General features: G+C 40.0%; 1 protein-coding gene across 3 annotated transcripts in view; it reads left to right on the top strand.

The window, feature by feature from the left end:
* LOC124620705 (gamma-butyrobetaine dioxygenase-like) overlaps nucleotides 1-27,796 on the top strand; it is a 203,852-nt gene that overhangs the window by 144,881 nt on the left and 31,175 nt on the right. For 2 of the 3 annotated variants that reach the window (XM_047147088.1, XM_047147089.1), the window contains exons 3-4: nucleotides 1,843-2,031; nucleotides 10,926-11,128. In XM_047147088.1, the coding sequence (XP_047003044.1) occupies nucleotides 1,843-2,031; nucleotides 10,926-11,128 (392 nt within the window). The remainder of the gene's footprint in view (nucleotides 1-1,842; nucleotides 2,032-10,925; nucleotides 11,129-27,796) is intronic. The other variant, XM_047147090.1, reaches the window with a different exon arrangement.

Below are 27,796 nucleotides of genomic sequence, written 5' to 3' on the forward strand. Positions count from 1 at the left end.
TTTCCAGTCATGGAAATTGCAGTGCACCATTCAGGCAAGATGCATGGGATGCTCAGTGCAGATGTTGTTTTGATCCACAACAATGTTCACTCAGTTAGTCAACACATTTTTATAGGCATAAATATGGAAGATGTCTGACTCTCCATGATGCATTACTGGTCATGTGCCCTGTGATAAACATCTTTTTTTCCAGTCGGTTCTAAAATTTCACTTTAACAGAAAAAAAGTACAAAGGCCACATGTGCATTTGCTATAAAAGGGCCACACAGGAGAGGTAAGGATATGAGTCAATCCCAGGGACTCACACATTTCTTACACTTTAAATAACATATATGTAACCAATGTGACTTCAATTTACATAAAGCTTAGTTTGACAAGAAGAGTGTTATCTTTTCAGTTAGATACTAAAGACTAAGGAGTACATGAAACATTCAGTGTTCAGTTATCATGTGTAACAGTCACATTTGTATGCTTATCATGGTAAGCATTCTATCTTTCTTCTTCATTTTCTTGTTACTGAATTTGTTGCTGTATACCAGAACAAGATAAACAGAATATCTGTACAGACCTTTAAGTCTAGTGGCTTGGCTAAATTAGTTGTTGTCTTTTTCTACTTACTGGACTGGTACAAAATGGATAAAGAACACTGTGATGCACTAGCACTTTGGAAATGAAGTTTTCGCAAAAATTGACATAGCAGTATTGTCTCTTACGACAGAAAATTCACATCAGATGTTGTACAATAGGTTTTACTATCCATTTGGATTGAATATATTTGCAAAATCAATTTTACAAATATAGGCAATCTAGACGGAGAATAAAACTTATTATACAGGTCAGTGAACACTGTGTATGACTACGATCATAGATTCATAAACATGGCAACAGACTATCTTGGACAATAATTTCATTATCTGTAAATACCCTACTGTAGCTACAGTGCAGTTCAATAACTGTATATACCACCGATAACAGAGGTGTCAGAACTTATGTTGTGAGCTAGTTTCCCATTTCCTTTCCACTGTTTATCACAGCTGGTCTCAAGATGTTGCTGGAAATGTGAACCAATCAAATTTGTCCTATTGTGTTCCCTGTAAGCCCAAGAAAGGGAAGGTCTAACGATCTTGGTGACCAGGAGGGCTGGGAAACATCTTGGAGAATGTTTTGGGTAGCATGAGAAGTGCAAAGGCACTGCTATAGTGGAAATTCACGTCTCCCTGACATTGAAGGGGCACCAGAAATTATAGCTAGATGAAGTTCTAGATACCTCTTCACTACATGTTCTCTCAACAAAGACCAGAGCAAAATGGCAATTGTAGTCTATGACTGTAGTCACCATGTTGTCCAGAGGCGATCACTAAGTGATACATTTCAGTCACTATTTGCTCTCCTGATTGGTACCACAGTCTTATATATTTATTTGTGTCAGAATATTACACAATGTGACATTAATTATTTATGTATGCAAAGTACAGATTCTGTTGCATAATCGAAATAACTGTTTTGTATGACCACCATAATTTTATCTAAGCTATATGGTACCTCAGTTACACCATTAACTGTCACAAGAAGGTAATTCTCTCTTGTAAGTAGTTTGAGATAATCACAAGTTGCCGTACCGTGATGTCAACAAAATCACACTGTTATTCTTAAGTTCTGAAATGTAAATCTATAAAATGCTTATAATATATAATACACATTACATATACTATTTCAATATTTCTGAAAGGATTTTCTGCATCAGACACAAAAATAACTACAAACAACAATACACAATTTCTTGAAAACAGTTTAGTCAGTAATAAATGTTAAATTAAAGCTGTTCCTGAATTTTGTTTGCAGAGTAAAGCTACAGCATTGGTCCAGGGGGAGGTGGTGTCAGTACAGTTCCCAGAAGGTGATCAGCACAAGTTTCCTACAACTTGGCTGAGGGACAACTGCCAATGCTCTGCATGTTTTAGTCCTCATATGCATTCGCGACTTATCCACTGGAGAAATTTTGACGTAGATGTACATCCACTCAGTGTGGAGGTAAGGATAAGTTGAAGGATCTTCTTCTTAAAATTTTAAGACCAGTTTAAAGGTGCTCATCATCACTCAAACAGAAACCAAAAAATTGCTACATGTTATCAATATCATTTTGAAAATTTTAAACAGATTTTAGTATGAATGAGATGATCTCAGTTATGAATGTCACATGACTGAAAATTTGCCAAATAATGAACTACCTCAACAGAATAAAAGATGCAAAGAAGATTAATGTTTAGTGCTAAATCAGTGACATGGTCATTACAAATGGTGAAGGCTACTAGTAGAGACTGGGGAGGGGTGAGAAAAGAAACCATACTAGTATTTGCCTTTCCCAGTTCAGGGTAACCAAGAAAAACCTTATCTGGTTGCTTTGAAGGAGAATTGAACTCCTGTCCCTGTGAAAAGCTTGTCTTTGGGTAAATAATTGTGCAGTCTTGACAACCCATCATAACCATTATTATGAAATCTAGGCCATGATTTTGGACAGAAGGGGAACAGCTAAAGTATAATAAATACACAAAGGTGTATGAGCAATTTACAGATACAGACAGAGAATAATTATATCATCTGTTCTTCCACCTTCCTTCTCTCTTAATCTTATGTCATGCTTCTCTCTTCTAGCAACTAGCAATTCTTGTCTATTTCCACATGTGAACTCAGTTAATGTTTCTCTTGAAAGCCTTACAATGAAATAAATAACAGTTATTGTGGCAGATCATCAGCCACTACTCCTTGCACTCTGTAAGAGGCAACCAGTTAAAATTGAAGAACATAAAGTAGTAATGGAACAAGGGCAAAAGGAAGAGTACGTAAGTATGTTTGTTGATAGATTAGGAAGTGCAGATTGGGACTTTATATATAAATTGTCAATCTTGGAAAAGGGAAGCTGAAATTACCTTTGATAACTTCTTTAAAAAGTACACAGATTTACGGTATTCTTGCTCACCAGTAAAAAGAATAAGATATGCAAGTGAAATTAAAAAGAAAAGTCTGAACTGGTTTACAGAAGAGCTAGCAGAAATTAGAGGAAACAGGCATATGCTGCACCAGATGCATAAGCGAACCTCTAACCAAGGGGCAGAACAGAGCGTGAACATTCATAGGTCATATCTGAAATGCAAAAAATTCTACAAAGCTAAACTACTTCTGGCAAAAGAGCAAACAGTGGAAAACTATACAGAAAGGGCTCCCAATAAAAACAAGGCAGCATTGCAAATAATAACACGAGAATACACCAAACTGCACAGAAACAGCTCTGTTTGAATCTGAGGAATTAAATCAGTACTTTTTAATCTCAGTTAAAGAAATAAGTAACAGTATTAAAGCAACAATTTCATCTGCAATGCACCTTGTTGGAACACCACTGCCTGTTAACTTGGTATTTCAATGGAGGCCTGTCATACCCGCTGATGTTATAAAAGGTGTATCCAAATTTTCAGGTTCTAAAAGTATGGACTTACTGGTTATCAAATAAGATAATTAAAAACACAATTCATTCAGTTGCCAAACCATTAGCTTTTATTTTTAATAAATGTGTGGAATTTGTAGTTTTTTCCAGATGCACATAAAATATCAAAAGTTGTCCCAGTTTTTGAAAAAGGGGAAAAACATCTTCCCCATAGCTACAGACCAGTCTCCATTGTTCCAATATTCCAAAAGATATTTGAGGCACTGATAAACACACAAATAGGCAGCTTCTTTGAAAAACACAATATCCTATGTAGCATTCAGTTTGGTCTTTGCAAGGGGAAAAAACAACAGGGGCCATCTCGGAAATCATTGACCAAACCGTAATAGCTTTTGAAAACAATAACATGGTATCACTGGTGTTATGTGACCTAAGCAAAGCTTTAGATTGCATTCCTGTTGGCCAGCCGGGGTGGCTGAGCGGTTCTAGGCACTACAGTCAGGAACTGGGCGACCGCTACGGTCGGAGGTTCGAATCCTGCCTCGGGCACGGATGTGTGTGATGTCTTTAGGCTAGTTAGGTTTAAGTAGTTCTAAGTTCTAGGGGACCGATGACCTCAGAAGTTAAGTCCCATAGTGCTCAGAGCCATTTGAACCTTTTTTTTCTGTTGAAGTACTACTGGGGAAACTAGAGTTTTATGGGTTGAGAGGGAGCACTTTAGCTGTGATAAATTCTTATTTAAGTAACCAAAAACAATTTGTTTCAGTCAGAAGTGTAAATTCTTCTATAATGGATATCAGCACAGGTGTACCACAAGGGTCTATCCTTGGACCCTTCTTCTTCATTGTAGTTATTAATGATTTACCTAAAACCTTAGCCTACCCTGTCGTATGTTTTGCTGACAATACAACACTACCTACCACACATCAGAACATTTCAGATCTAAATAGCCTAAAAAAAGAAACACTTGATAAGGCCCATGGACTGGTTGGCAACCAATAAGCTCCTGTGCAATCTTGATAAATCCCAACAACTTTTAATGGGAATATCAAATGAAGTGGGCAATAAGTCAGTAAAACTCTTAGGTATTCACATTGACGCAAAACTCTATTGGAAGGAACATGTCAACCACGTATGCAAAAAATATCATGGGTGGCATATCTTATCTTGAAACTAAGGGAGGTAGTGATCTTGGAGTACCTTCTGGTGATGTACTTTGGGCTATTCCAGTCACATATTTCATAGGGTCTGATTATATGGGGGCACTTCCCTCACATCAAGAAAATCTTCAAATTACAAAAAAAGTCTTACACATAACATGTAAAAGAGGTCATAGGGAGCACTGTTGTCCTCTTTTCTCCAGACTCAAAATACTCACAATTATAAATTTATACATCTATGTGTTCTACTCTATATTAAAAATAATATTTCAGAATTTATTGCCAGAGGGGAAATACATGAACACAACACCAGGGCTAAGGGTAATTAGACATACCACGCCACAGATTAGCAAGAACAGGAAATTCTCACAAAGTTAATCCACTCAAAATGTTTGATAAACTGTCAGTTCATGTTCAGTCTATGGATATAATATTTTTTTTTTAAATTAAGTGGTACAACTGGCTGTCAGATCATCCATTCTATGACATTAAAGAATTCTTTGAGATGCCTGAGGAGGATATTAGCATTTAAAAGTTGTCTGTAGTTAAACATATTATTGTGTGCAGTGCTTAATCATGTGTAATTACATAGTGTATACAATACATAATACAATACTACAGGGTGAAAAGTATTTAAACTGACAAACTCTGGGAGGTTGTAGGGGACATCAATATTTTTCCCTAATGTCATTTTTTCCTGTGAGGATTATTTAAACTGGAGGAGGCCGTATTACACTGCTCAATTGTTAGAGGCCGTATTACACTCTTAGTTGTAGGCAACTGCTGTCCACCAGTGTAGTAGTGCATTGTCTCTGTTTACTAATGGAGTGACACACCTGTAGTGAGTACACTGATATGTTTGGTACGTACTACGTAGCGCACAACAACAAGCGAGCTGCACAGTGGGTTTAGCAACAACAATATCCTAATCGCCGTATCCTGCATCATACGACTTTGCTGCTGTGTACCAACATCTGCGTGAGACCGGGTCATTTAGCAGATTACCTGGACAGGGATGCCGTCGCAGGTAAGAATGCTGCAATTTGAGGAAGCTGTCGGGCAGCATCTGGAGCAGGATCCTTCAATCAGCACTCATGCAATTGCACATAACATGGGGACGAATCAGACGAATGTAAGAACAGTCCTTTAAGAGCAGTTGTTACGTCCATTTCACTTACAGCATGTCTACAACCTGGAACCAGTTGATTATCCACCCAGAACACAGTTTTCGCAGTGGTACCTGGAACAGTGTGAAATGCATCCTACATTTCCATCCTCTGTGTTGTTTACAGATGATGGAGTCTTCAACATGCACAATTTGCATGTTTGGAGTGAGGATAACCCACATGACACACTTACTAGCGCTCATCAAGTGCGGTTCTTCATTAATGTGTGGGTTGATGTTGTTGGGTACCATTTAATTGGGATGCATGTGCTACCTAGACCATTAAATGGCAGGCACTATTACAATTTTCTCAGCAGAGCATTGCCAGAATTGCTGGAAGACGTCCTGCTCCCTAGTAGACAACGCATGTGGTTCCAACATGACGGGGCGGCGGCACATTTGAGTCATCATGTGTGTTGATTCCTGGACCGACGGTTCCTAGAAACGTGGATTGGTAGAGGTGGTCCTGTACCATGGCCTGCTCAATCCCCAGATATGTTTCCTCTGGACTTCCTTGTGCGGGGAGAGATGTGCAACATTGTTTACACAACTCCTGTTGCATCGAAAGAGGATCTGGTTGCCAGGGTAGTAGCAGCAGCAGGAACAATTCAGGATACTCCTGAGATTTTTGCCCGTGTCAGACAGAACATGATTCGATGGTGTAAACTTAGTTTACGTGTCAATGGAGGCATTTTTGAAAATCTACTGTAATTGAAATTGGGTTGTGTTAATGTTTTGTCTCTTAATCATAAAAAAATGGAAAAGTGTTTGTTGGTTTAATTAATTTGCCACCAGAGAAATCTTCCTCTACCGGTTTAAATACTCCTCGTAGGAAAAAAATGACACTAGGGGAAAATATTTGTTTTGATGTCCCCTAGAGCCTCCTATTGTTTGTTGGTTTAAATACTTTTCACCATGTATATTATATTATAGTACAGTATAGATTATTGCATTAACTTTTAGAAACCATCCTCATTTAATTTGGTACACTGCCATGCTTAAAATGTATTCTATAATGTAGTGACACTAGTTTATTTTATTGTTATGTATGTACTACTACATCCTGTTTGATAAAGCCAATATCGTTGTAAAATGATCTATGGTGAATAAAATTCTAAATCCTTGATTCATTTTGTATAATATTAGGTATTTGGATGTTGTCATCCATAATGTACACACTTATAACAAGTTAGGCATAACCAAGCACACATTAACACAAATATCATTAATAAATTTTCAACCTATGCTCTGAAATGCCCAAACAGTCATAACCAATGGAATGATGCTATTGGCCACCACATTGTATGGTACACTTTCTTTTGCTACTGTGCATCATCCCAACGCCTTTAGATATGACCAATACTCTGGCGTATGAAGGAAATTTATTTAATTAGTTATTTATACCCCATAAATCCAATACAGCAATACATTTGCATGGATGTGGGACATGTCAGATTGTTACAAATTATACAAAAGGAACACATAAAAAATTCTCCTGCAAGAGGAGATACAGTTATAAGACAAAATACACATTATTAGGTATAGGCAACATTACATTTAAAAAAGTTAAAATAAAAGTAGATCTTAATAGCTACATAAAAGACATAATAATGTTAAAAATGATTCCAACTGTCATAATGTATAAAAGTATATCAGATTTAATTTTAAAAAAATCGATTAGAGTTAACACAACTAAATTTTCAACCAAATGAAAGGAACTATTAGATAGTGTTTGAGCTGTTGTTTAAATTTGGGAAGCTCATGAACAAGTGATATCAGTGATGGTGGGAGAGCATTGAACACCTTGCAACTCATGTAATGGACTCTTTTTTGCACAGTACAAAGGTTTTTTAATTCATATTTGAGGTCCATCTTCCTCCTGGTATTGTGGGTCTGGTTTGAATCATTGGTTTTATATAGTTGCTCAGGGAGTAGATAATATTGACATGCAGTTGTCAGTATCCCTAATTTTCTAAAAAGGTTTCTACAAGAATGTCTAGACTAGACTGGAGTGCACTCATTATCCTAATAACTCTCCTATTTTGAAAAGTGGCTGATTACCCCAGAAAACTATGCCATGCAACAATAGTGCAGGGAAGTAACTAAAATAAGCAGTTTTTGTGGTGTCTCAGTCACAGACAGTGGAAATAATACAAATAACGAATGTTGCTGAGCTGAATTTTTTGAGTAGATGTAAGATATGTTCAGACCATTTTAGATTGCTGTACACCCTGGAACTTGGATGACTCAACGTGTAATAACTCACTATCATTACATTTAATATTTAATTGATCCTCCACTTTTCTACTTACTTCAACATGAACAAACTGGGTCTTGTTAACATTTAGTGATAACCCATTATTTTCAAACCAATTAAGCACTTCTTTAAAGACAATATTGGCTGATTCCTTCAGTTGTGGTTGGGAGTTTTGTTGATGAGGATGGAGGTGTCATCAGCGAAAAGAGTAAAATGAGCTTTAAAGGTAGACACAGGGGAATGTCATTGATAAAGATGAGGAAGAGAAGGGGGACCAAGTACAGAGCCCTGAGGAACACCATAGCCAATAGAGTCCCAGCTAGATGATACACAGTGCCCCTCAGAGTCATTCAACTTTCTTACAGTTAGGGAGGATTTATCCGTGAGCCAGCTGATCCACTTATACCATAATGTTCAGCCTTTGCTAAGAGGATTTCATGGTTGACACTAACAAAGGCCTTAGAAAGGTCACAGGAGATACCAACGGGAGATAATTTATTATTAAAAGACTCTAAGATTTGGTGGGTGAAGGAGAAAATAGCTTGGTCTGTTGATACACACTGTTGAAATCCAAACTGGCTATTGTTTAGTACTTGATAATGAATCAAGTGGTCAGTAAGTCTTTTGTTAACCAATTTATCAAGAATGATTAATGGAAAATCTCATATTAAGATGTGAAACAAATACTAACAAAGAGATAGAGGGGCTGGCCAGTACTTACCTCAGCTCAGTACAGCCGAAAACAGAACAGAAAATTTACATTCCTAGTTTTCAGAACTTCGTTCATTCATCAGGGAGGAGAGAGGGGGGAAAATGGGAAGAAGGGACAGTGGATTCAGTTACTCACAACCCAGGTTATGAAGCAACAGGGAGGGTAGCAAGGATGGAGGCATGGTTTTTCCGAAAGCTAGGAATGTAAATTTTCTGTTCTGTTTTGTGAATCTATCGGCTGTACTGAGCTGAGGTGAGTACTGGTCTGCCCCTCTATCACTTTGTTAGAATTTATCTAGAATTTTAGATAAGGTTATTAAAAGGGAGATAGGTTGTTGGTTGATAATTTCAGTTTTACCACCTTGTTTAAAGACAGGCTTGACAATAGCATACTTTAGTCACTCAGGAACAATGCCATGCTGGAAGGATTCATTGAATATATGGCACAGTATTTTGCTTATTGGCTTATAGCATTCCTTCAGTAATCTTTAGGAGATACCATCAACACCAACAGAATTCTTGCTTGTCATCTCTCTAATTATATTCTCAGTTTTATGTACTGTAACAGGAGACATTTTAATCTGCTTGTTTTTTTTATTATTATTAATAGCTCTTTTAGGGATAACATGGCTTCACCAACAGAACATGTTGCTCTAGTTTGGGCTGCTGATGCCAAAAAGTGGTTGTTAAAAATGTCAGTAATTATTTCAACAGTTTCATTAATGGTATCATGTGATTTAATCTCTATGATGTTTTCTGCAGCAGGGATTTTATGTGTTTCCCTTTTTATTATGTTCCATATGGTTTTAATTTTTTTATTAGAGATGTCAATTTCTGATTTAAAAAAAAATACTCTTTGCCCTTCTTAGAACTTTTTTAAGGAAAGTTTGTAATGTTTTTCCTTTTCTGAGGACTTTTTGACTGAGGCATACAGATTTGTTTTCCTTCTGCAGGAGGTTTTGATGCCCAAAGTTAATCAGTTTCTATGGGATAGCTTGTAATAAATATAATTCTCAATTGAATCGTAAGTTATACAACTACAGTGCAACTCAGAAAAATATCTTCCATATATACTTCAACTTCATGTCTAGGGTTTAGAGCAGGGTTCTGTTTCTGGTACAAAGGCCTTCAAAAACTGCTATTACAACCTACAAATTTTTGTCAAATACATCCTATTTTAAGGAAAGTTTGTAATGCTTTTCCTTTTCTAGACTGTAACTGAATTTGACTGAGGCATAGATGACAAATGAGAAAAGCTTAACGCATGTCACACAGAATATTGATGTCACCCTTCAAAACAGCCATGCAAATGCTAAAAGAGAGCAAGGTTTGTAGATGTTGGAGCATATTCTCATGCCCACTTCATCCACAGTATTGGCTGGCACTTTTTCAGTATCTCAGGTCATCTTGAATAGAATGTTATGCCATTTTGTGCCTTTCCAATAACTTTGGACTAGAATATAATTATTGTATACAAAAGATCTGAATGAAATATTAAACGATCTTTTTCAGATGTAGGCAGATGCAGACTGTAAATGATGTTGTCATATACTAGTAACATAAATATTCAACAAAATATGGTGAGAAATGTTATATTGTGTTACTTGATGAAAAACACAGAGAATCATTTTTAAATTTACCAGATTCTTGATTCTTTCATTACATCGCCTTCAAAATAAAACAGATTGCTCCAGTTGTTGCCTGTTTCTGTCTCACTTTCTAGCTTCTTTCACCTATTTGTCCAAGCAACCTTCTTGCGAGCTATTCTTACAGCATCCTTCTTGTAACTTTTTCTTGCTGATCTTCTTTTTACTCTCTTCCACTTTTTATGTGTTATTTTCTTCTAATCCTCCTTTTACTACAGCTCCTTCTCCATCGCAATATAGATTAGACTTCGTATCTGTTCCATCTTCATTATACTTTCTGTTTATAATGTTAACTGTCTCTTTTTGTTGTTTGTTTTACTATCTCATGTTTTTTACATTGTTCTCCTCTGTTTTTGGCATTTGATTATTGGTTTTCACCTCCTCATATTCCACCATATTTCTCGTGGCTCAGAATTCAGTCTTTCAAATCTCTCATTGTTTCTTTCCCCTTCTTATGAAACTGGAGGAAATGCACGTAATCTCACATATCCTCCTGTTCTCTCTGCCTTTCTTTTAAAATCAGTACTTAGATTTTATTTGTCCACAGGCGGCTGACGGAAATTTCAATATCAAATGGTCTGACGGACATAACAGCAGTTTTCAATTTGACTGGTTAAAAGAAAGGAACTTCACTTCGGAGAAACAGAAGCAATGGTTGAGCAAGACATACAGGGCACCAAAGGAAACTTGGAATACACAAAAGTTCCAGTCTATAATCAAGCGTTTCAAATTTGCTGACATCATAAAAAGGTGAATAACACACAAATTAATTGGAAGATTAACACAAGGGAGAAGCGATTATGTCTCTAGATGAAAGTGATGGATCCACTATGAAATTTTCACTCTGCTGTGGAGGTTAAAACTGCACACCAGACTGAGACTCGAACTCGGGGCATTTGCTTATCATGGGCAAGTGCCCTGAGTTCGAGTCTTGGTCCGGCACACAGTTTTAATCTGAAAGTGTTGGAATTTGAGAAGGTAAAGTTATGATTTTTAGGCAAATTATGTTCAGAGTTTTTCAATTTGCTACAAAACGAGCTAATAAAATTAACAAATTAATAGTTTTTTAGAGTATCATAGATCACACAAAGAAGGCTGTTATGTTACTGTGGCAGCAGTTTTCATATGTCAACTGCTCCTATCTTTGCATTCTTCTCTGTCAACCACAGGCCCACTTGCCATTGCATTTTCATATGGTTGCCATTCTTAGTTAACATTACTGTCAGTGCAATTGCTTTTAAAATGAATGTTTATGTATTAATGAAACAAACATTTTATTCCTGAATATAGAATGTCTGCTCAGTTCATGTCATGAGTTAATTTCCAGGACATTGTAATGAAAGACACATCCGTTTATCTTAAAAAAAAGTTCAGTCGCATTTGCTGATAAATATGTCTGCACTTCAAAAACAGAATAGTAGGTCCATTCTGTGAAAGAAATGTGTATACAGTGTATCTAAAAAATACTTTTTGCAATTAAACTCTGCTACCAGCCCCAGAAAAATATTATCAAGGTGAGTAGGAAAGTCATCAAAAATATTCACAAAATAAATTTTGGTACAAGCTGTTACATAACTTCTAAACAAAATATTGTAAATCCCCTTTTATTAAGTTAGTGGCTTTGTCACAGGAACAGTCAACCTATTTAAAAATATGCAACATACAACAGTAAGCTTCATCATTGTTTTTGAAAGATAAGATGGTACACCAGGTCACACAAACAAATGCCATATGAATCCACACCCGTTACTGGTTCAACAATGGAAGAATTACCCATGTGCAGAGTGTGAAAGAAGAGAGAGTCACAGCAGACTGGTGTGCCTGAGGTTATTTGAGTAAACATCATGATGGCAAACAGACATGTGGTTGCCAATGGAAGTATGAATCGGCATGTGGGACTAGTGTGCCCATCATCCATAAACTCCTGCAGAGCTTGTATGATGAAGATGACACATCTCTTCGAATGGTTGTTTGCAGGTATTGCATGTTCAGAGAAGGATGGCAGAGTGTGATGAATGAAGGTCGAAGTGCATGGCCTTACACATCCATGAATGGAAACATGAGAAAAGCTTAAGGCACGTCACAAAGAATATTGATGTCACCATTCAAAATACCCATGCAAATGCTAAAAGAGAGCAAGGTTTGTAGATGCTGGGAGCATGTTCTCATGCCCACTTCACCCACAGTATTGGCTGGCACTTTTTCAATACCTGAGGTCAGTACCTGACCTGCTGTTAGTGGTCAGATGCATAATGGTGTCGGACGTAGTGTCCACACAACATATTGGCCATGCTCAGACCCATCAAATGCTCCATGATTTGTTGGGTTACTGAAATGTGTCTGCAAGGTTGGGACCCAAAACCCTGACCCCGGATCACAAGAGTGCGAGAATGGGAATCAGTCTTGATCACTTGATGTGATACACATGACAAGGAAATGAGTTCCTGTTCAGAATCATCACAGACGATGAGATGTGGGTGTGCATTTACCCCAGAATCCAAGGCTGTCTCAGTGACATGGAAGCATCCCAGTGTACCAATGTGGAAAAAATTCAAAATATCTCCCTCCGCAGAAAAGGATATGACCCAGTGTTCTGGGATGTGACAGATGTGATTCTCCTTGATTTCCTCCAGAAAGTGGCTATCAGTGTGGCATGCTGCTGTGACACTCTCACCAAACTCTGTCCCACCATTCAACAAGAGAGACCAGGACTATTGAATGAATGTGTTGTGCTGTCCAAAGCCACATACAGTAAGTCTCACACAGAACCAGACTCATCAGTTTGGATGGGAGATATTGGATCAGGCAGCCTACAACCCTGATCTTGCCTCATCAGACTTTCACCTGCTGCCTGTATTGAATGACGCACTACTGGAACATCACTTTGAAACCAATGCTGAGGTAGAGCAGGCTGTTCAATAATTCCTTGCATCACAAGGCACCGATTTTTCTCAGACTGGGTTCTTCAAATTGAGTGCATGCTATGACAAATGTATCAATGTCAGTGGTGACTATGCTGAAAAATAGTACTAGGTGTATAGTTCATGATGCCATGGTGTAATTGTTTTTGGCAATCAAGTTTCCATTTGAGAAACAATGATGAAACTTACTTTTGGAATATCCCCCCTCACATGATATATGAATGTTGCAGTTAGATGCGGCATGATATATGAACAGTCTGCTGCAGGTAGATGCATTGTGAACATGGCAGCACATTATGAATTAACTTATTCTGAATATTGGATGATAACTGGTGCAAAACACATAGGTCATAGCATATTGGAGATTACAAGAACTTGGGTTTCTAAGATCAACAGTATCTACGGTGAATCTTCAGTATTGCAGAAATAATGTTTCCACATGTATAATGTGCCACACAGGTTGACCACAAGCATTTGACGAATGGACATCAGTCACCTCCACAGAGACATACAGGGCAAGCAACAGTATATCAGATCACTGCTAATCTTTGCTAGGAGCGTACATACACAAATGCACTGTGCAGGCTTCAGCAGCCGATGACTGCCATCGCATCCAGTACCTTCCTGTAGCTTTTGAGCACTTAGTGTATATAAACATAAATTACAATAAATAACAACAAAGAAGTATTCAGTTACCACATGCAAAGTATTAAAACAATGACTACATCTGTTTCTCTGATGTAGAAACAAAAGAAAAGAAGAATCTAAGTAGCTCAAGTCTGAGATTATTTGATAATATTTTTAGCAATAATGAATAGATGATTACTAGTAGTAGAGGATGCAACTTTTTTGTTAATGGCATTGAGGAACTGGCACTCACCTAATGATTTCCTGTTCATTTCATTATTATCATAATCCATATTGATATAATCATTACCATCATGAATGACAAAAATTTCATTGCGAAGTATTAGTACACTACAATTTCCAATGGAATAATTTTACGTACAGAAGGTTCTCCGCTCAATATGAGTTTTTGCACTGACACACGACTCCTACTTCAACCTGAAATAATTATAAATTAAAGCTTTTATGCTATTTTATATAGTGCTAAAGAACTATTATGCATTTGTAATCAGTCGTAATACCATCACTCAAGACAGAACATGGAGCCAGTACTCTTAAAGATTTCACTGTAGGTAAAAGTCTTGCAGATGCCTGTTAATTTGCGCTGTGGTATAACTTTGTCCACTTACAGTGCTACAAACTACTCAGTGATGAGACTAATGGCTGTCAAAATATTCACAGCATACAGAATGTTCAAAGCAGTTTCGCACCACATACATATCTGTCAATATGTGTTGGTTTAGACTCAACAGAAGCAAGAAATTAAAAATAATCTTTATTAAAGATTGAAATAAATAAAACTGAGACACTGAGAATGACAAGAGTCCAAAATGCAGAAACAAAACTGTGAGAAAAATAGATGTTTGTAAAATCAGATTTACAGGGAAACCACCTGTCACATAGGTATAAATTGTTTTTTAACCAATTCTCAACATCCTATACTTCCTATGAAAAAATAATGTACTGTCTTTGGTATGAAATATGAATTAATATTTAAATTATATTTATTTTTAATGTTCATTCACAAAATTTTCATATACAGGCTAGTCACAGTAGTGTTTTTTGACTGTTGTAAAGTTTATATTTAATGTGAAATTACAATCAAAACATTCTCCACAAGAAATGTTCTCCAAAATTATTAATAAAGAACAGATACAAAATGCACCACACACACAGTTATGACCTATTCAAACACTTCATGGTCCACATTTCATCATTACCATTAAGCACATTCTGTTGCTTGAAGTTTAGATAAAACTGCTGATACACCTCCGATTATGGAGTGTTAATGTTATGCACATGATGTAGACACTAAATTATGTTGTCAACTCCAGATAACAACTGAGCACCACAGAGCAAGAAAACTATGGTTTATACATTGGCCCTGACAAATTAATATCCGAGAAATTGATGAGACACATTTTTGTGAATGTTCATATATACAACATGGGGCTGCAGGTACAGATAAAGCTGGTTCACCATAAGATCAATACTCTCCAGGAGTCTGCATACATGCTACAATCTCAAAATCAATGATAGTGTGCTTTAGGCCCTTATGGTTCTCAGCACCTCAATTAAAATAAATAAAAACAACACAATAATCAAAATGAAGTGTTCTTACCCAAGAACACTGTAATTTATTGCTCAAACAGTACACATACATGGAAGACAAGATACAATACAATAGCAATACACAAGTGGCCAGCAGAGCCTTGCGTTGGCCTGTATAGCCATTAGTTTCAACAGGGGGCGCAGCTGACAGGCTGTGCGCACAACTGCTGTTATATTAGCAATCCATGTGGTCGAATCAAGCACAAACTTCACACACAAACTATGAAGTGCTGCACACACAAAATGGGTACTCGCAACACCCCTCTTCCCTTGCAAAGAAGTGAGCATTGTGCTCATGTCCATTTCTTCTGTGAGCAATGTAGGTTGTTGATCATGCGGCATGCTGCCATCAATGTGTATGGTCAGAAATGGGATGATTGTGGGAAGGTCTGGTGCCCGCCCTCCTCTGAGAGGTGATATGGTAGGATAGATGACACTGGTGCAGTGTCCATTTCCATGTCTGAGTCCAACCCCAGGGAAGGAGGGTGCGGTAAAGGCAGCAGAACAGGTAGTGCTGACTGTGATGGAGGTGGTTGCAAGGTACCACCTATGACGATACAGGAGCCGGGGTCCCACTGTGGCCCCAACAGCTGAATGGGCACCCACAGCAGAGGAGACAGAAGTGAAAATTGGGCAGCAGTGGTGCGACCACTCATGTCGGTAGTAGGTGTTTGACGTGTCGTGACACCCTCCCACCAGCAACACAGACGATGCAGAGGCATTGGACGCAGGTACTCTCAATTACTGCTGGCACCAATTTCAGCCAGCAGCCAAACCCACAAGTCCAAACAGCTGTGCCAGCTGGAAGCATTGCTGCGTTGGTGCTGGCAGATGGCATTGCTTCAGCTGAAACAGATGTAGCAGAGATGAAGGCTGATGACGGTGCAATAACCCTGCCGGACTCTTAACGTCAAGAGGAGCAAACTTATAAGAACTGAGGAACTGGTCAAGAACTATGTCCAGCAACACATCCAAAATGTACTTTTTCATTTTAATCTTAAATGTTTGTGCTAGTCATTCTGCTTCCCCATTCAACTGAGGGTGGAGGGGAGGAGCCATGACATGGTGAACACCATGTTTTTTTTACAAAAATCTGCAAATTCCTGAGATATGAACTGGGGGCCATTGTCTATAACTGAGGTACACAGAAGATCTTCCATCGCAAAAATTTTTGACAACACCGAAATTTTTGCCACCACAGAAGTAGACAGACAAGGCATCACATTTGAAAACTTAGAATAAGTGTCAATTGCAACAAGCTAGCAGAAATTAAGAAAAGGTCCCACAAAATCTGCATGAATTCATTCTCAAAGCTGCTGTGGATTTGGCCACAGTGACAAAGAAGCACGGAGAGCCTCCTGGCAGGTGGCACACAGTGGACAGGCTGCAACAACTCATGCTACTTCCCCATCAATGCCTGGCCAAAAGACATGTCTGTGTGCCAACGCTCTTGTACATGACACAACCCAGTGGTCCACATGAAATAAATGCATAACCTCATGCCATAGGACTACAACCTGGGGAACAGTGTCCTCTGTAGCTAACAGCAGCACTCCTCCCCAAAGTGAAAGATGATTTTGTAATGCAAAATAATTTCTCAAAGAATCAGAAGCAAGGCCCAGAGGTTTGTCCAGCCAGCTGTGTTGCACAAAAGAAACAACTTTACTTAAAATGGGATCCACAGCTACCACAGCTGCAGTTTTAATGGCAGTAATATGAAAACTGTAAACAACATTCTGAGCTTCGACATCTAAACAAAAAAAAAAGCAATTCTTCTTTATCAAATGCAGTATCCAGACCAGTTGGCTAATGCGATAAGTTGTCAGCACTTGCATGTTGTGCCACAGGTTGAAAATTTATCTCATAATTGTATTGTAACAGGAAGAGAGTTCACCACTGTAAGCAATATGTGGATTTGTCCAAAGGGTTAAAAAGAGACACTAGTGATTTGTGATCAGTTGAAACTTTGGCCTATATATGTTGTTGTTGTGGTCTTCAGTCCTGAGACTGGTTTGATTCAACTCTCCATGCTACCCTATCCTGTGCAAACTTCTTCATCTCCCAGTACTTACTGCAACCTACATCCTTCTGAATCTGCTTAGTGTATTCATCTCTTGGTCTCCATCTACGATTTTTACCCTCCACGCTGCCCTCCAATGCTAAATTTGTGATCCCTTGATGCCTCAGAACATGTCCTACTAACCGGTCCCTCCTTTTTGTCAAGTTGTGCCACATACTTCTCTTCTCCCCAATTCTATTCAATACTTCATCATTAGTTATGTGATCTACCCATTTAATCTTCAGCATTCTTCTGTAGCACCACATTTCCAAAGCTTCTATTCTCTTCCTGTCCAAACTATTTATAGTCCATGTTTAAATGATTAATGGAAGATCTCATATAAGATGTGAAACAAATACTAACAAAGAGATAGAGGGGCTGGCCAGTACTTACCTCAGCTCAGTACAGCCGATAGATACACATAAAACAGAACTGAAAATTTACATTCCTAGCTTTCGGAACTTTGTTCCTTCATCAGAGAGGAGAGAGGGGAAAAAAGGGAAGAAGGGAAAGTGGATTCAGTTACTCACAACCCAGGTTATGAAGCAACAGGGAAAGGTAAACAGGGAGGATAGCAAGGATGGAGGCATGGTTGTCAGAGGGAAGCCAAAGATATTCTACTGTAAGTACTGTGCCAGCTTCAAACCAAAGAGGATGCATACAGAAGTAAAGAGGTATATAGTATAAAGATAAACACAACTATGTAGGATGAAAAGATGCGTGAATGGCTAAAGAGGAAAGGGAAAGAGGAGAAGACTGAAGAGTGAATGGGAGTGAGGTTGTTTAACGTAGGTTCAGTCCAGGGGGATGGCGGGATGAAAGGATGTGTTGGAGTGCAAGTTCCCATCTCCGTAGTTCAGAGGGACTGGTGTTGGGTGGGAGAAGCTAAATGGCACATACAGTGTAGCAGGTTCCTAGGTCCCTAGAATTATGCTGGAGGGCATGCTCCGCTACTGGGTATTGGGCATCTCCTAGGCGGACAGTTCGTCTGTGTCCGTTCATGCGCTCAGCCAGTTTGGTTGTTGTCATGCCGATGTAAAAGGCTGTGCAGTGCAGGCATGTCAGTTGATAAATGACATGTGTAGTTTCACACGTAGCCCTGCCTTGAATTGTGTATGTTTTACCAGTAGCGGGGCTGGAGTAGGTGGTTGTGGGGGGATGCATGGGGCAGGTTTTGCAGCGGGGTCAGTTACAGGGGTAGGAACCGCTGGGTTGAGAAGGTAGTCTGAGAATATTGTAGGGTTTAACAAGGATGTTACGGAGGTTAGGGGGGCAACGAAAGGCAACTTTGGGTGGTGTGGGGAGAATTTTGTCAAGGGATGATCTCATTTCAGGGGTTGACTTGAGAAAGTCATATCCCTGGCGGAGTAATTTGTTGATGTTTTCGAGGCCAGGATAATATTGGGTGACAAATGGGATGCTTCTGTGTGGTCTGGGGGTAGGAACATTGTTGTTGGACGGGGAGGAATGTATTGCTCGGGAAATCTGTTTGTGGACAAGGTCTGCAGGATAGTTGCGGGAGAGGAAAGCACTGGTCAGGTTATTGGTGTAGTTGTTGAGGGAATCGTCACTGGAGCAGATACGTTTGCCACGAATACCTAGGCTGTAGGGAAGGGAGCGTTTGATGTGGAAAGGATGGCAGCTATCAAAGTGAAGGTACTGTTGTTTGTTTGTGGGTTTGATATGGACAGAGGTGTGGATGTGAGCTTCAACAAGATGAAGGTCAACATCCAGGAAGGTGGCTTGGGTTTTGGAGAAGGACCAGGTGAAATTCAGATTCGAAAAGGAGTTGAGGTTATGGAGGAAATTAAGGAGTGTTTCTTCACCATGAGTCCAGACCACAAAGATGTCATCTATAAACCTATACCAGGCCAGGGGAAGCAGCTGTTGGGTCTTCAGGAAAGCCTCCTCCATGCGGCCCATGAAGAGGTTGGCATAGGAGGGAGCCATCCTGGTTCCCATGGCCGTTCCCCTGATTTGTTTGTAGGTCTGGCCTTCAAAAGTGAAGTAATTATGGGTGAGGATGAAGTTGGTAAGTGTGATAAGGAACGAGGTTTTTGGAAGATCTTCGGGTGGGCGTTGGGAGAGGTAGTGCTCAAGGGCAGAGAGACCATGGGTATGTGGGATGTTTGTGTAAAGGGATGTAGCATCTATGGTGACAAGAAAGGTTTCAGGTGGGAGAGGAGTGGGAATGGATTTGAGGCGTTCTAGGAAGTGGTTTGTGTCTTTGATGTAAGATGGGAGTCTGCGGGTGATAGGTTGTAGGTGCTGGTCTACCAGAGCTGAGATACGTTCGGTTGGGGATTTGAAGCCTGCTACAATGGGACGGCCAGGATGGTTCTCTTTGTGGATTTTGGGTAATAGGTAGAAGGTAGGGGTACGTGGCTCAGGTGGAGTGAGTAAGTCTATGGAAGCCGTTGTGAGGCCTTGTGAGGGACCTTGGATTTTTAGGATTTTTTGCAGCTCAGTCTGGATGGAGGGAATGGGATCCTGAGTAACAGCTTTGTAGGTTGAGGTGTCAGAGAGTTGACGCAGTCCTTCTGCCACATACTCCACACGGTCAAGTATGACAGTTGTGGAGCCTTTATCCGCCGGGAGGATGACAATAGAGTGGTCTATTTTCAGCTCCTTAATGGCACGGGATTCAGCTGGGGTGATGTTGGGGGTTGTCGGGATGTTCTTCAAGAAGGACTGGGAGGCAACACTGGATGTGAGGAATTCCTGAAATGTCTGCAAGGGATGGTTTTGGGGGAGGGGAGGAGGATCCCTTTGAGAAGGCAGTCGGAACTGTTCTAGACAGGGTTCAACACTGGGTCTAGTACTTGGGGGCTGTGTTTGGGTAGTGAAGTGATATTTCCAGTTGAGGTTCCGGGTGAATGAGAGGAGATCTTTAACCAGGGCAGTGTGGTTGAATTTAGGTGTGGGGCTAAAGGTTAAGCCTTTTGATAGAACAGATGTCTCTGGAGGAGAGAGGGATCTGGATGAGAGGTTTAGGACTGAATTGGGACTGGTGATATGTGGCATTTGACTGTGGTTATAGTTGAGATTTGGTCTGTGTGGGGTATGTGCTGGGATGGGGAGATTGAGTAGGGTGGCTAGGCTAGGTTTGTTGGCTATGAGGGGGGTTTGTTGAAGGTTCTGTTGTGGTTGGTGTTTGTGAGGGATAGGGAGAGGGACCCCACTTCTTAGGTGTTGCACTAGCACTGTGGATAGTTTTTTCAGGTGGTGTGTGGCATGGAACTCAAGTTTGCAGCTGGCTTCTAGGATGATGTTCCTCAGTGTGTTCTCCAAGCAAGGGTTTGAGAGGTGGAGGACTTTGAAGAGAGATAGGAGCTGTTGGGAGTGGTGGTTACATGAAGTAGTGTAGAGATTCAGGACAAGTTGGGTAAGGGCTAAGGATTGAAGGTTCTGGAAGTCCAGGAGAGACTAGCGGAAGGAGGAATTGCACCCGGAGATGGGAACTTTTAAGGTAAGCCCTTTAGGGGTAATTCCAAAGGTTAAGCAGGACTGGAGGAAAAGTCTGTGGGATTGCAGTTTGGCTACGGTGAATGCATGTTTCCGGAATGAATGTAAATAATGTGGTATAGGATTAGGGTACATAGTGGGTAACTGGTGGGTAGGGAAATTAAATAACTAAAGTTGAAATAGTAATCACAAGAAGGAGTAAAACACGGAGGGAAGGACGAGAAGGAAAGAAATTGTGTTGGTAATGTTCAATACCAAAGGAAGACCACTATTTAAGAAAAATACGGAAAAAGTTGAGCAGACCAAGCAAGTATGTCCTTATCAGGGGAAAAAGAACACACGTAGCTCAAAAACAGAGATAGCGAGTGGCGAAAAAAGATAGCGCGTGCCGCAAAAGCGATCGCGCGTGCCGCAAAAAGCAATCGCGCGTGCCGCAAAAGCAATCGCGCGGGCCGCAAAAAAGATCGCGCGTGCCGCAAAAAAGATCGCGGGTGCCGCAAAAAAGATCGCGGGTGGGGCAGAAATGTCCCAAAAAAATTTTCTTGTCGCAGAGAAAGATAGCCAATGGCACAAAAATATCGCCAGCAACAAGAAATCGACGGAAGTGGATGATACTGGTAGGTGTGGAAGAGATTGTTGGCAGTGATTGTTCGCTGGGAAACAGCGAATAACGAACGTTAAAACTATGGAATGTTGAATAAATAAATCAATAAATAAAAAAGAGAAGAGGACTATAAACGGAACAAGATAATAGGAGGAAGATGAAACTAGCACAGTTGGTGACGAAAATATTTATTTATGTATATATAAAACACTGAAGAAGAGAAAGTGTTAAGATGACAGACGTAAGTGATAGCTAACAAAAGGGACAAAATAATGAAGGATGTGGACCATATAGGTGATCTAAATGATTAATGGAAAATCTCATATAAGAAGTGAAACAAATACTAACAAAGAGATAGAGGGGCTGGCCAGTACTTACCTCAGCTCAGTACAGCCGATAGATACACATAAAACAGAACTGAAAATTTACATTCCTAGCTTTCGGAACTTTGTTCCTTCATCAGGGAGGAGAGAGGGGAAAAAAGGGAAGAAGGGAAAGTGGATTCAGTTACTCACAACCCAGGTTATGAAGCAACAGGGAAAGGTAAACAGGGAGGATAGCAAGGATGGAGGCATGGTTGTCAGAGGGAAGCCAAAGATATTCTACTGTAAGTACTGTGCCAGCTTCAAACCAAAGAGGATGCATACAGAAGTAAAGAGGTACATAGTATAAAGATAAACACAACTATGTAGGATGAAAAGATGTGTGAATGGCTAAAGAGGAAAGGGAAAGAGGAGAAGACTGAAGAGTGAATGGGAGTGAGGTTGTTTAACGTAGGTTCAGTCCAGGGGGATGGCGGGATGAAAGGATGTGTTGGAGTGCAAGTTCCCATCTCCGTAGTTCAGAGGGACTGGTGTTGGGTGGGAGAAGCCAAATGGCACATACAGTGTAGCAGGTTCCTAGGTCCCTAGAATTATGCTGGAGGGCATGCTCCGCTACTGGGTATTGGGCTTCTCCCACCCAACACCAGTCCCTCTGAACTACGGAGATGGGAACTTGCACTCCAACACATCCTTTCATCCTGCCATCCCCCTGGACTGAACCTACGTTAAACAACCTCACTCCCATTCACTCTTCAGTCTTCTCCTCTTTCCCTTTCCTCTTTAGCTATTCACGCATCTTTTCATCCTACATGGTTGTGTTTATCTTTATACTATATACCTCTTTACTTCTGTATGCATCCTCTTTGGTTTGAAGCTGGCACAGTACTTACAGTAGAATATCTTTGGCTTCCCTCTGACAACCATGCCTCCATCCTTGCTATCCTCCCTGTTTACCTTTCCCTGTTGCTTCATAACCTGGGTTGTGAGTAACTGAATCCACTTTCCCTTCTTCCCTTTTTTCCCCTCTCTCCTCCCTGATGAAGGAACAAAGTTCCGAAAGCTAGGAATGTAAATTTTCAGTTCTGTTTTATGTGTATCTATCGGCTGTACTGAGCTGAGGTAAGTACTGGCCAGCCCCTCTATCTCTTTGTTAGTATTTATAGTCCATGTTTCACTTCCATACATGGCTACACTCCATACAAATACTTTCAGAAACGACTTCCTGACACTTAAATCTATTCTCGATCTTAACAAATTTCTCTTCTTCAGAAACGCTTTCCTTGCCATTGCCAGTCTACATTTTATATCCTCTCTACTTCGACCATCATCAGTTATTTTGCTCTCCAAATAGCAAAACTCCTTTACTACTTTAAGTGTCTCATTTCCTAATCTAATTCCCTCAGCATCACCCGACTTAATTCGACCACATTCCATTATCGTCGTTTTGCTTTTGTTGATGTTCATCTTATATCCTCCGTTCAAGACACTGTCCATTCCGTTCAACTGCTCTTCCCAGTCCTTTGCTGTCTCTGATAGAATTACAATGACATCGGCAAACCTCAAAGTTTTTATTTCTTCTCCAAGGATTTTAATACCTACTCCAAATTTTTCTTTTGTTTCCTTTACTGCTTGCTCAATATACAGATTGAATAACATCAGGGAGAGGCTACAACCCTGTCTCACTCCCTTCCCAACCACTGCTTCCCTTTCATGCCCCTCGACTCTTATAAATGCCATCTGGTTTCTGTACAAATTGTAAATAGCCTTTCGCTCCCTGTATTTTACCCCTGCCACCTTAAGAATTTGAAAGAGAGTATCCCAGTCAACATTGTCAAAAGCTTTTTCTAAGTCTACAAATGCTAGAAACGTAGGTTTGCCTTTCCTTAATCTTTATTCTAAGATAAGTCGTAAGGTCAGTATTGCCTCACGTGTTCCAATATTTCTACAGAATCCAAACTGATCTTCCCCGAGGTTGGCTTCTACCAGTTTTTCCATTCGTCTGTAAAGAATTCGCGTTAGTATTTTGCAGCTGTGTCTTATTAAACTGATAGTTCGGTAATTTTCACATCCATCAACACATGCTTTCTTTGGGATTGGAATTATTATATTCTTCTTGAAGTCTGAGGGTATTTCGCCTGTCTCATACATCCTGATCACCAGATGGTAAAGTTTTGTCAGGACTGGCTCTCCCAAGGCCATCAGTAGTTCTAATGGAATGTTGTCTACTCCCGGGGCCTTGTTTCGACTCAGGTCTTTCAGTGCTCTGTCAAACTCTTCATGCAGTATCATATCTCCCATTTCGTCTTCATCTACGTCCTCTTCCATTTCCATAATATTGTCCTCAAGTACATCGCCCTTGTCTAGACCCTCTATATACTCCTTCCACCTCTCTGCTTTCCCTTCTTTGCTTAGAACTGGGTTTCCATCTGAGCTCTTGATATTCATACAAGTGGTTGTCTTTTCTCCAAAGGTCTCTTTAATTTTCCTGTAGGCAGTATCTATCTTACCCCTAGTGAGATAACCCTCTACATCCTTACATTTGTCCTCTAGCCATCCCTGCTTAGCCATTTTGCACTTCCTGTCGATCTCATTTTTGAGATGTCTGTACTCCTTTTTGCTTGCTTCATTTACTGCATTTTTATATTTTCTCCTTTCATCAATTAAATTCAATATTTCTTCTGTTACCCAAGGAGTTCTACTAGCCCTCTTCTTTTTACCTACTTGATCCTCTGCTGCCTTCACTACTTCATCCCTCAGAGCTACCCATTCTTCTTCTGCTGTACTTCTTTCCCACAATCCTGTCAATTGTTCCCTTATGCTCTCCCTGAAACTCTGTACAACCTCTGGTTCTTTCAGTTTATCCAGGTCCCATCTCCCTAAATTCCCACCTTTTTGCAGTGTCTTCAGTTTTAATCTACAGTTCATAACCAATAGATTGTGGTCAGAGTCCACATCTGCCCCTGGAAATGTCTTACAATTTAAAACCTGGTTCCTAAATCTCTGTCTTACCATTATATAATCTATGTGATACCTTCTAGTATCTCCAGGATTCTTCCATGTATATATAAAAACATGAAATTCTTTTTAGAGCATATACGATTGTCAAAGCCATTTTCTCTGTCTGAGAATAATGTTGTTGCAGTGAATTTAAGAATTCAGAGGTGTATGGAATAGGATGTTCACATCTGTCTGCATACTTGTGAACAGGGAGAGCATCAAGGCCAAACCGAGATGTGCCCGGCGCTAACGCAAGGTGCTGGCCTGGCTGAAAAGTGGCCAAACAGGGTGCCGACTCAGCTTTTTTTCAACAACTTAAATGCCTGGTCACAAGCCAGGGACCAGTGGAAAGGAACATCTTTACATAATAATGTATTGACTGATTGTGCCACAGTAGCAACGTGTGGTATGAAATTGTGGTAGTATGCAATTTTGTCTAAAAATGCCTGTAATTCCTTGATGGATATGAGGTGTGGCAATGTGGCAGTAGCATCAATATGTTGCCACAATGGTTTAATACCAGCACTCAACACTTCAAACCCAAAATAAATAATAGATGGTTGAAAAAACTGTGTCTCATCCAAATTGCACTCAGACAGTAAAACAGAAAATAGAGCACAAAGGTTCCACAAATGTTCCTCCATAGAGGCACCAGACACTACTATGTCATCTAAATAGTTGATGCAGCCTGGACCCAACACAATAAGTTGTTCTAAAAAGCATCGAAAAACGGCTAGCGCACTTGCCATGCCAAATGCCAAATGCTGGTATTAATAAAGCCCACATGAGGTGTTTATAATTAGAAGATGTTTAGATTCCTTATCGAGTGGCAGCAGTAAATATGCCTCTGACAAGTCAGTCTTTGAAAAATAGTGACCCTCCCAATAATTTTGCTAACAGCTTGTCAGGGCACAACAAAGGGTAGGTATTGGCAGTTGACTGTGCATTAACAGCTTTTTAAAAATCACTGCAGACGCATAATTTACCAGTAAGTTTTTCGACACCAGTGGTGCTGTTATTCCCTAGAAGAAATAGTTTGAATAACCTAAAGGGTTTGAAGATGATGTAATTCCACTTTGACTTGATCCTGTAAGGTTACCGATGCTTGGTGGGCCCAGAAAAACTAGGAGCAGGCAACCTGTTTCATTATAATGTGAGCTGAAATCCTGTTGCACAACAAAGTCCTGGAGAAATAGAGAGGAAAATTTGGCACAGATAGCTTCTAACTGTTGATATGGAACTTTATCAGAAACCAAATGCACTTTGTCATTGATGGAGAATCTGAAAAGTTTACAAGTATCTAAACCAATCTGATTTTTGGTGTAAGCATTGTCCACAACTAGGACTTTACTGAATGGTCCATAGCTTTGTAAATCAGAAGTACAGAAAACTGTCCAAGAATGGGAATCTATTGTTTGTTGTAATTCGCCAACCTCCATGATACTGGAACCAGAGGGGGAGAACCCAAATCGGCATAAGTTTGAGAGTTCACTAACATTGCTGCTGCACCCATCCCCACCTGCATGGTTTGTCAAACGTTATGCACTTCCATATATGACATGCTTGGAGATACTGTCACTGTTGATGCACCTTTCACATCCATGATCATTTCAGAAGAGAATTATACACAGAAGCATGTGTCCTCTTGTATGTCACCTATTACACATTCCTATTGCCTGGAACATGGGGTTCATTCATAGGGGCATAAGGCATAAGGCAGCGGAGCATGAGGCTGTCACCACTGTGATGTGAACTGCTATTGTTGTGAACAACAATTACCTATAAGATGCTGAGACATCTGCTGGACTGCTGCAAGAGTGTCTACATCCCCTTAAAAACTGACTGATGGCTGTAGTGGAACATGTGGAGTCAAATGCCATACTCATCGCCAAAAAGTGTTCTAACACATGAACACCATAAATTATTGCTCAGACAGTACACACACATGGATGATAGGGTACAACACAATAGCAATACATAAGTGGCCTGTGGAGCTTTGTGCTCTGGCCTATATATCCCTTAGTTCCAACAGAGAACACAGCAGACTGCACATGCAACTGCTGTTGTATTAGCAAGCTGGGTGGCTTCTAGTGGCTGAATCAAGTACAAACTACACACACCAACTATGAAGCAGTGCACACACAAAATTGGTAGTAACAAGAAAATGCAGTTTGCTCAAAACTGCAGATCTGTGGAAACAGAATCTGCTGTTGGGTAATATTCAAAATTGTGTTACTCCAGCCTGTACATTAGTAACATGCTTGCATCCTTCTTCTACCAAGACAGTGCTTCTCAAGCATGTTTTCCTCTTTGACAGAGGATCTTCTGAAGTCATCCAGTGTGTGAGAAGGGTTCTCTTCATGATGCACTCCAAATTTCATGTGGTCCTGATCATGGTCCATTTGGTTCACATGAGCAGACACTGCAGTACTTTCCCTTTAGTTGATTCCTTCCTGAAGAAGGTGTTCATTAGATGGTGTGGCATGCTCAAGTACTATCATCTTGAAAGACAAGTCCATCACTGAAATGCTGGCTGTAGAACTGGACTATAGGTTGGAGAACCATGTTCTGATAGTGCAAAGCCAGTAAATTATCCTCAACAGTGATGAAAGGCACCTAACAGCTACACATGATACCAGGCCGAAATGTGACCAGCCCACTTGCATGCTTGAGACACATTGGTACCTGGTCACCTCCACATTTCTCTGCAACAGCCATCAAACATCGAACAAACACTGAACATGAAACTTCCTGGCAGATTAAAACTGTGTGCCAGACTGAGACTCAAACTTAGGACCTTTGCCTGTCATA

Source organism: Schistocerca americana, chromosome 1 (assembly GCF_021461395.2).
Source record: "Schistocerca americana isolate TAMUIC-IGC-003095 chromosome 1, iqSchAmer2.1, whole genome shotgun sequence".
Taxonomy (NCBI): Eukaryota; Metazoa; Arthropoda; class Insecta; order Orthoptera; family Acrididae; genus Schistocerca; species Schistocerca americana.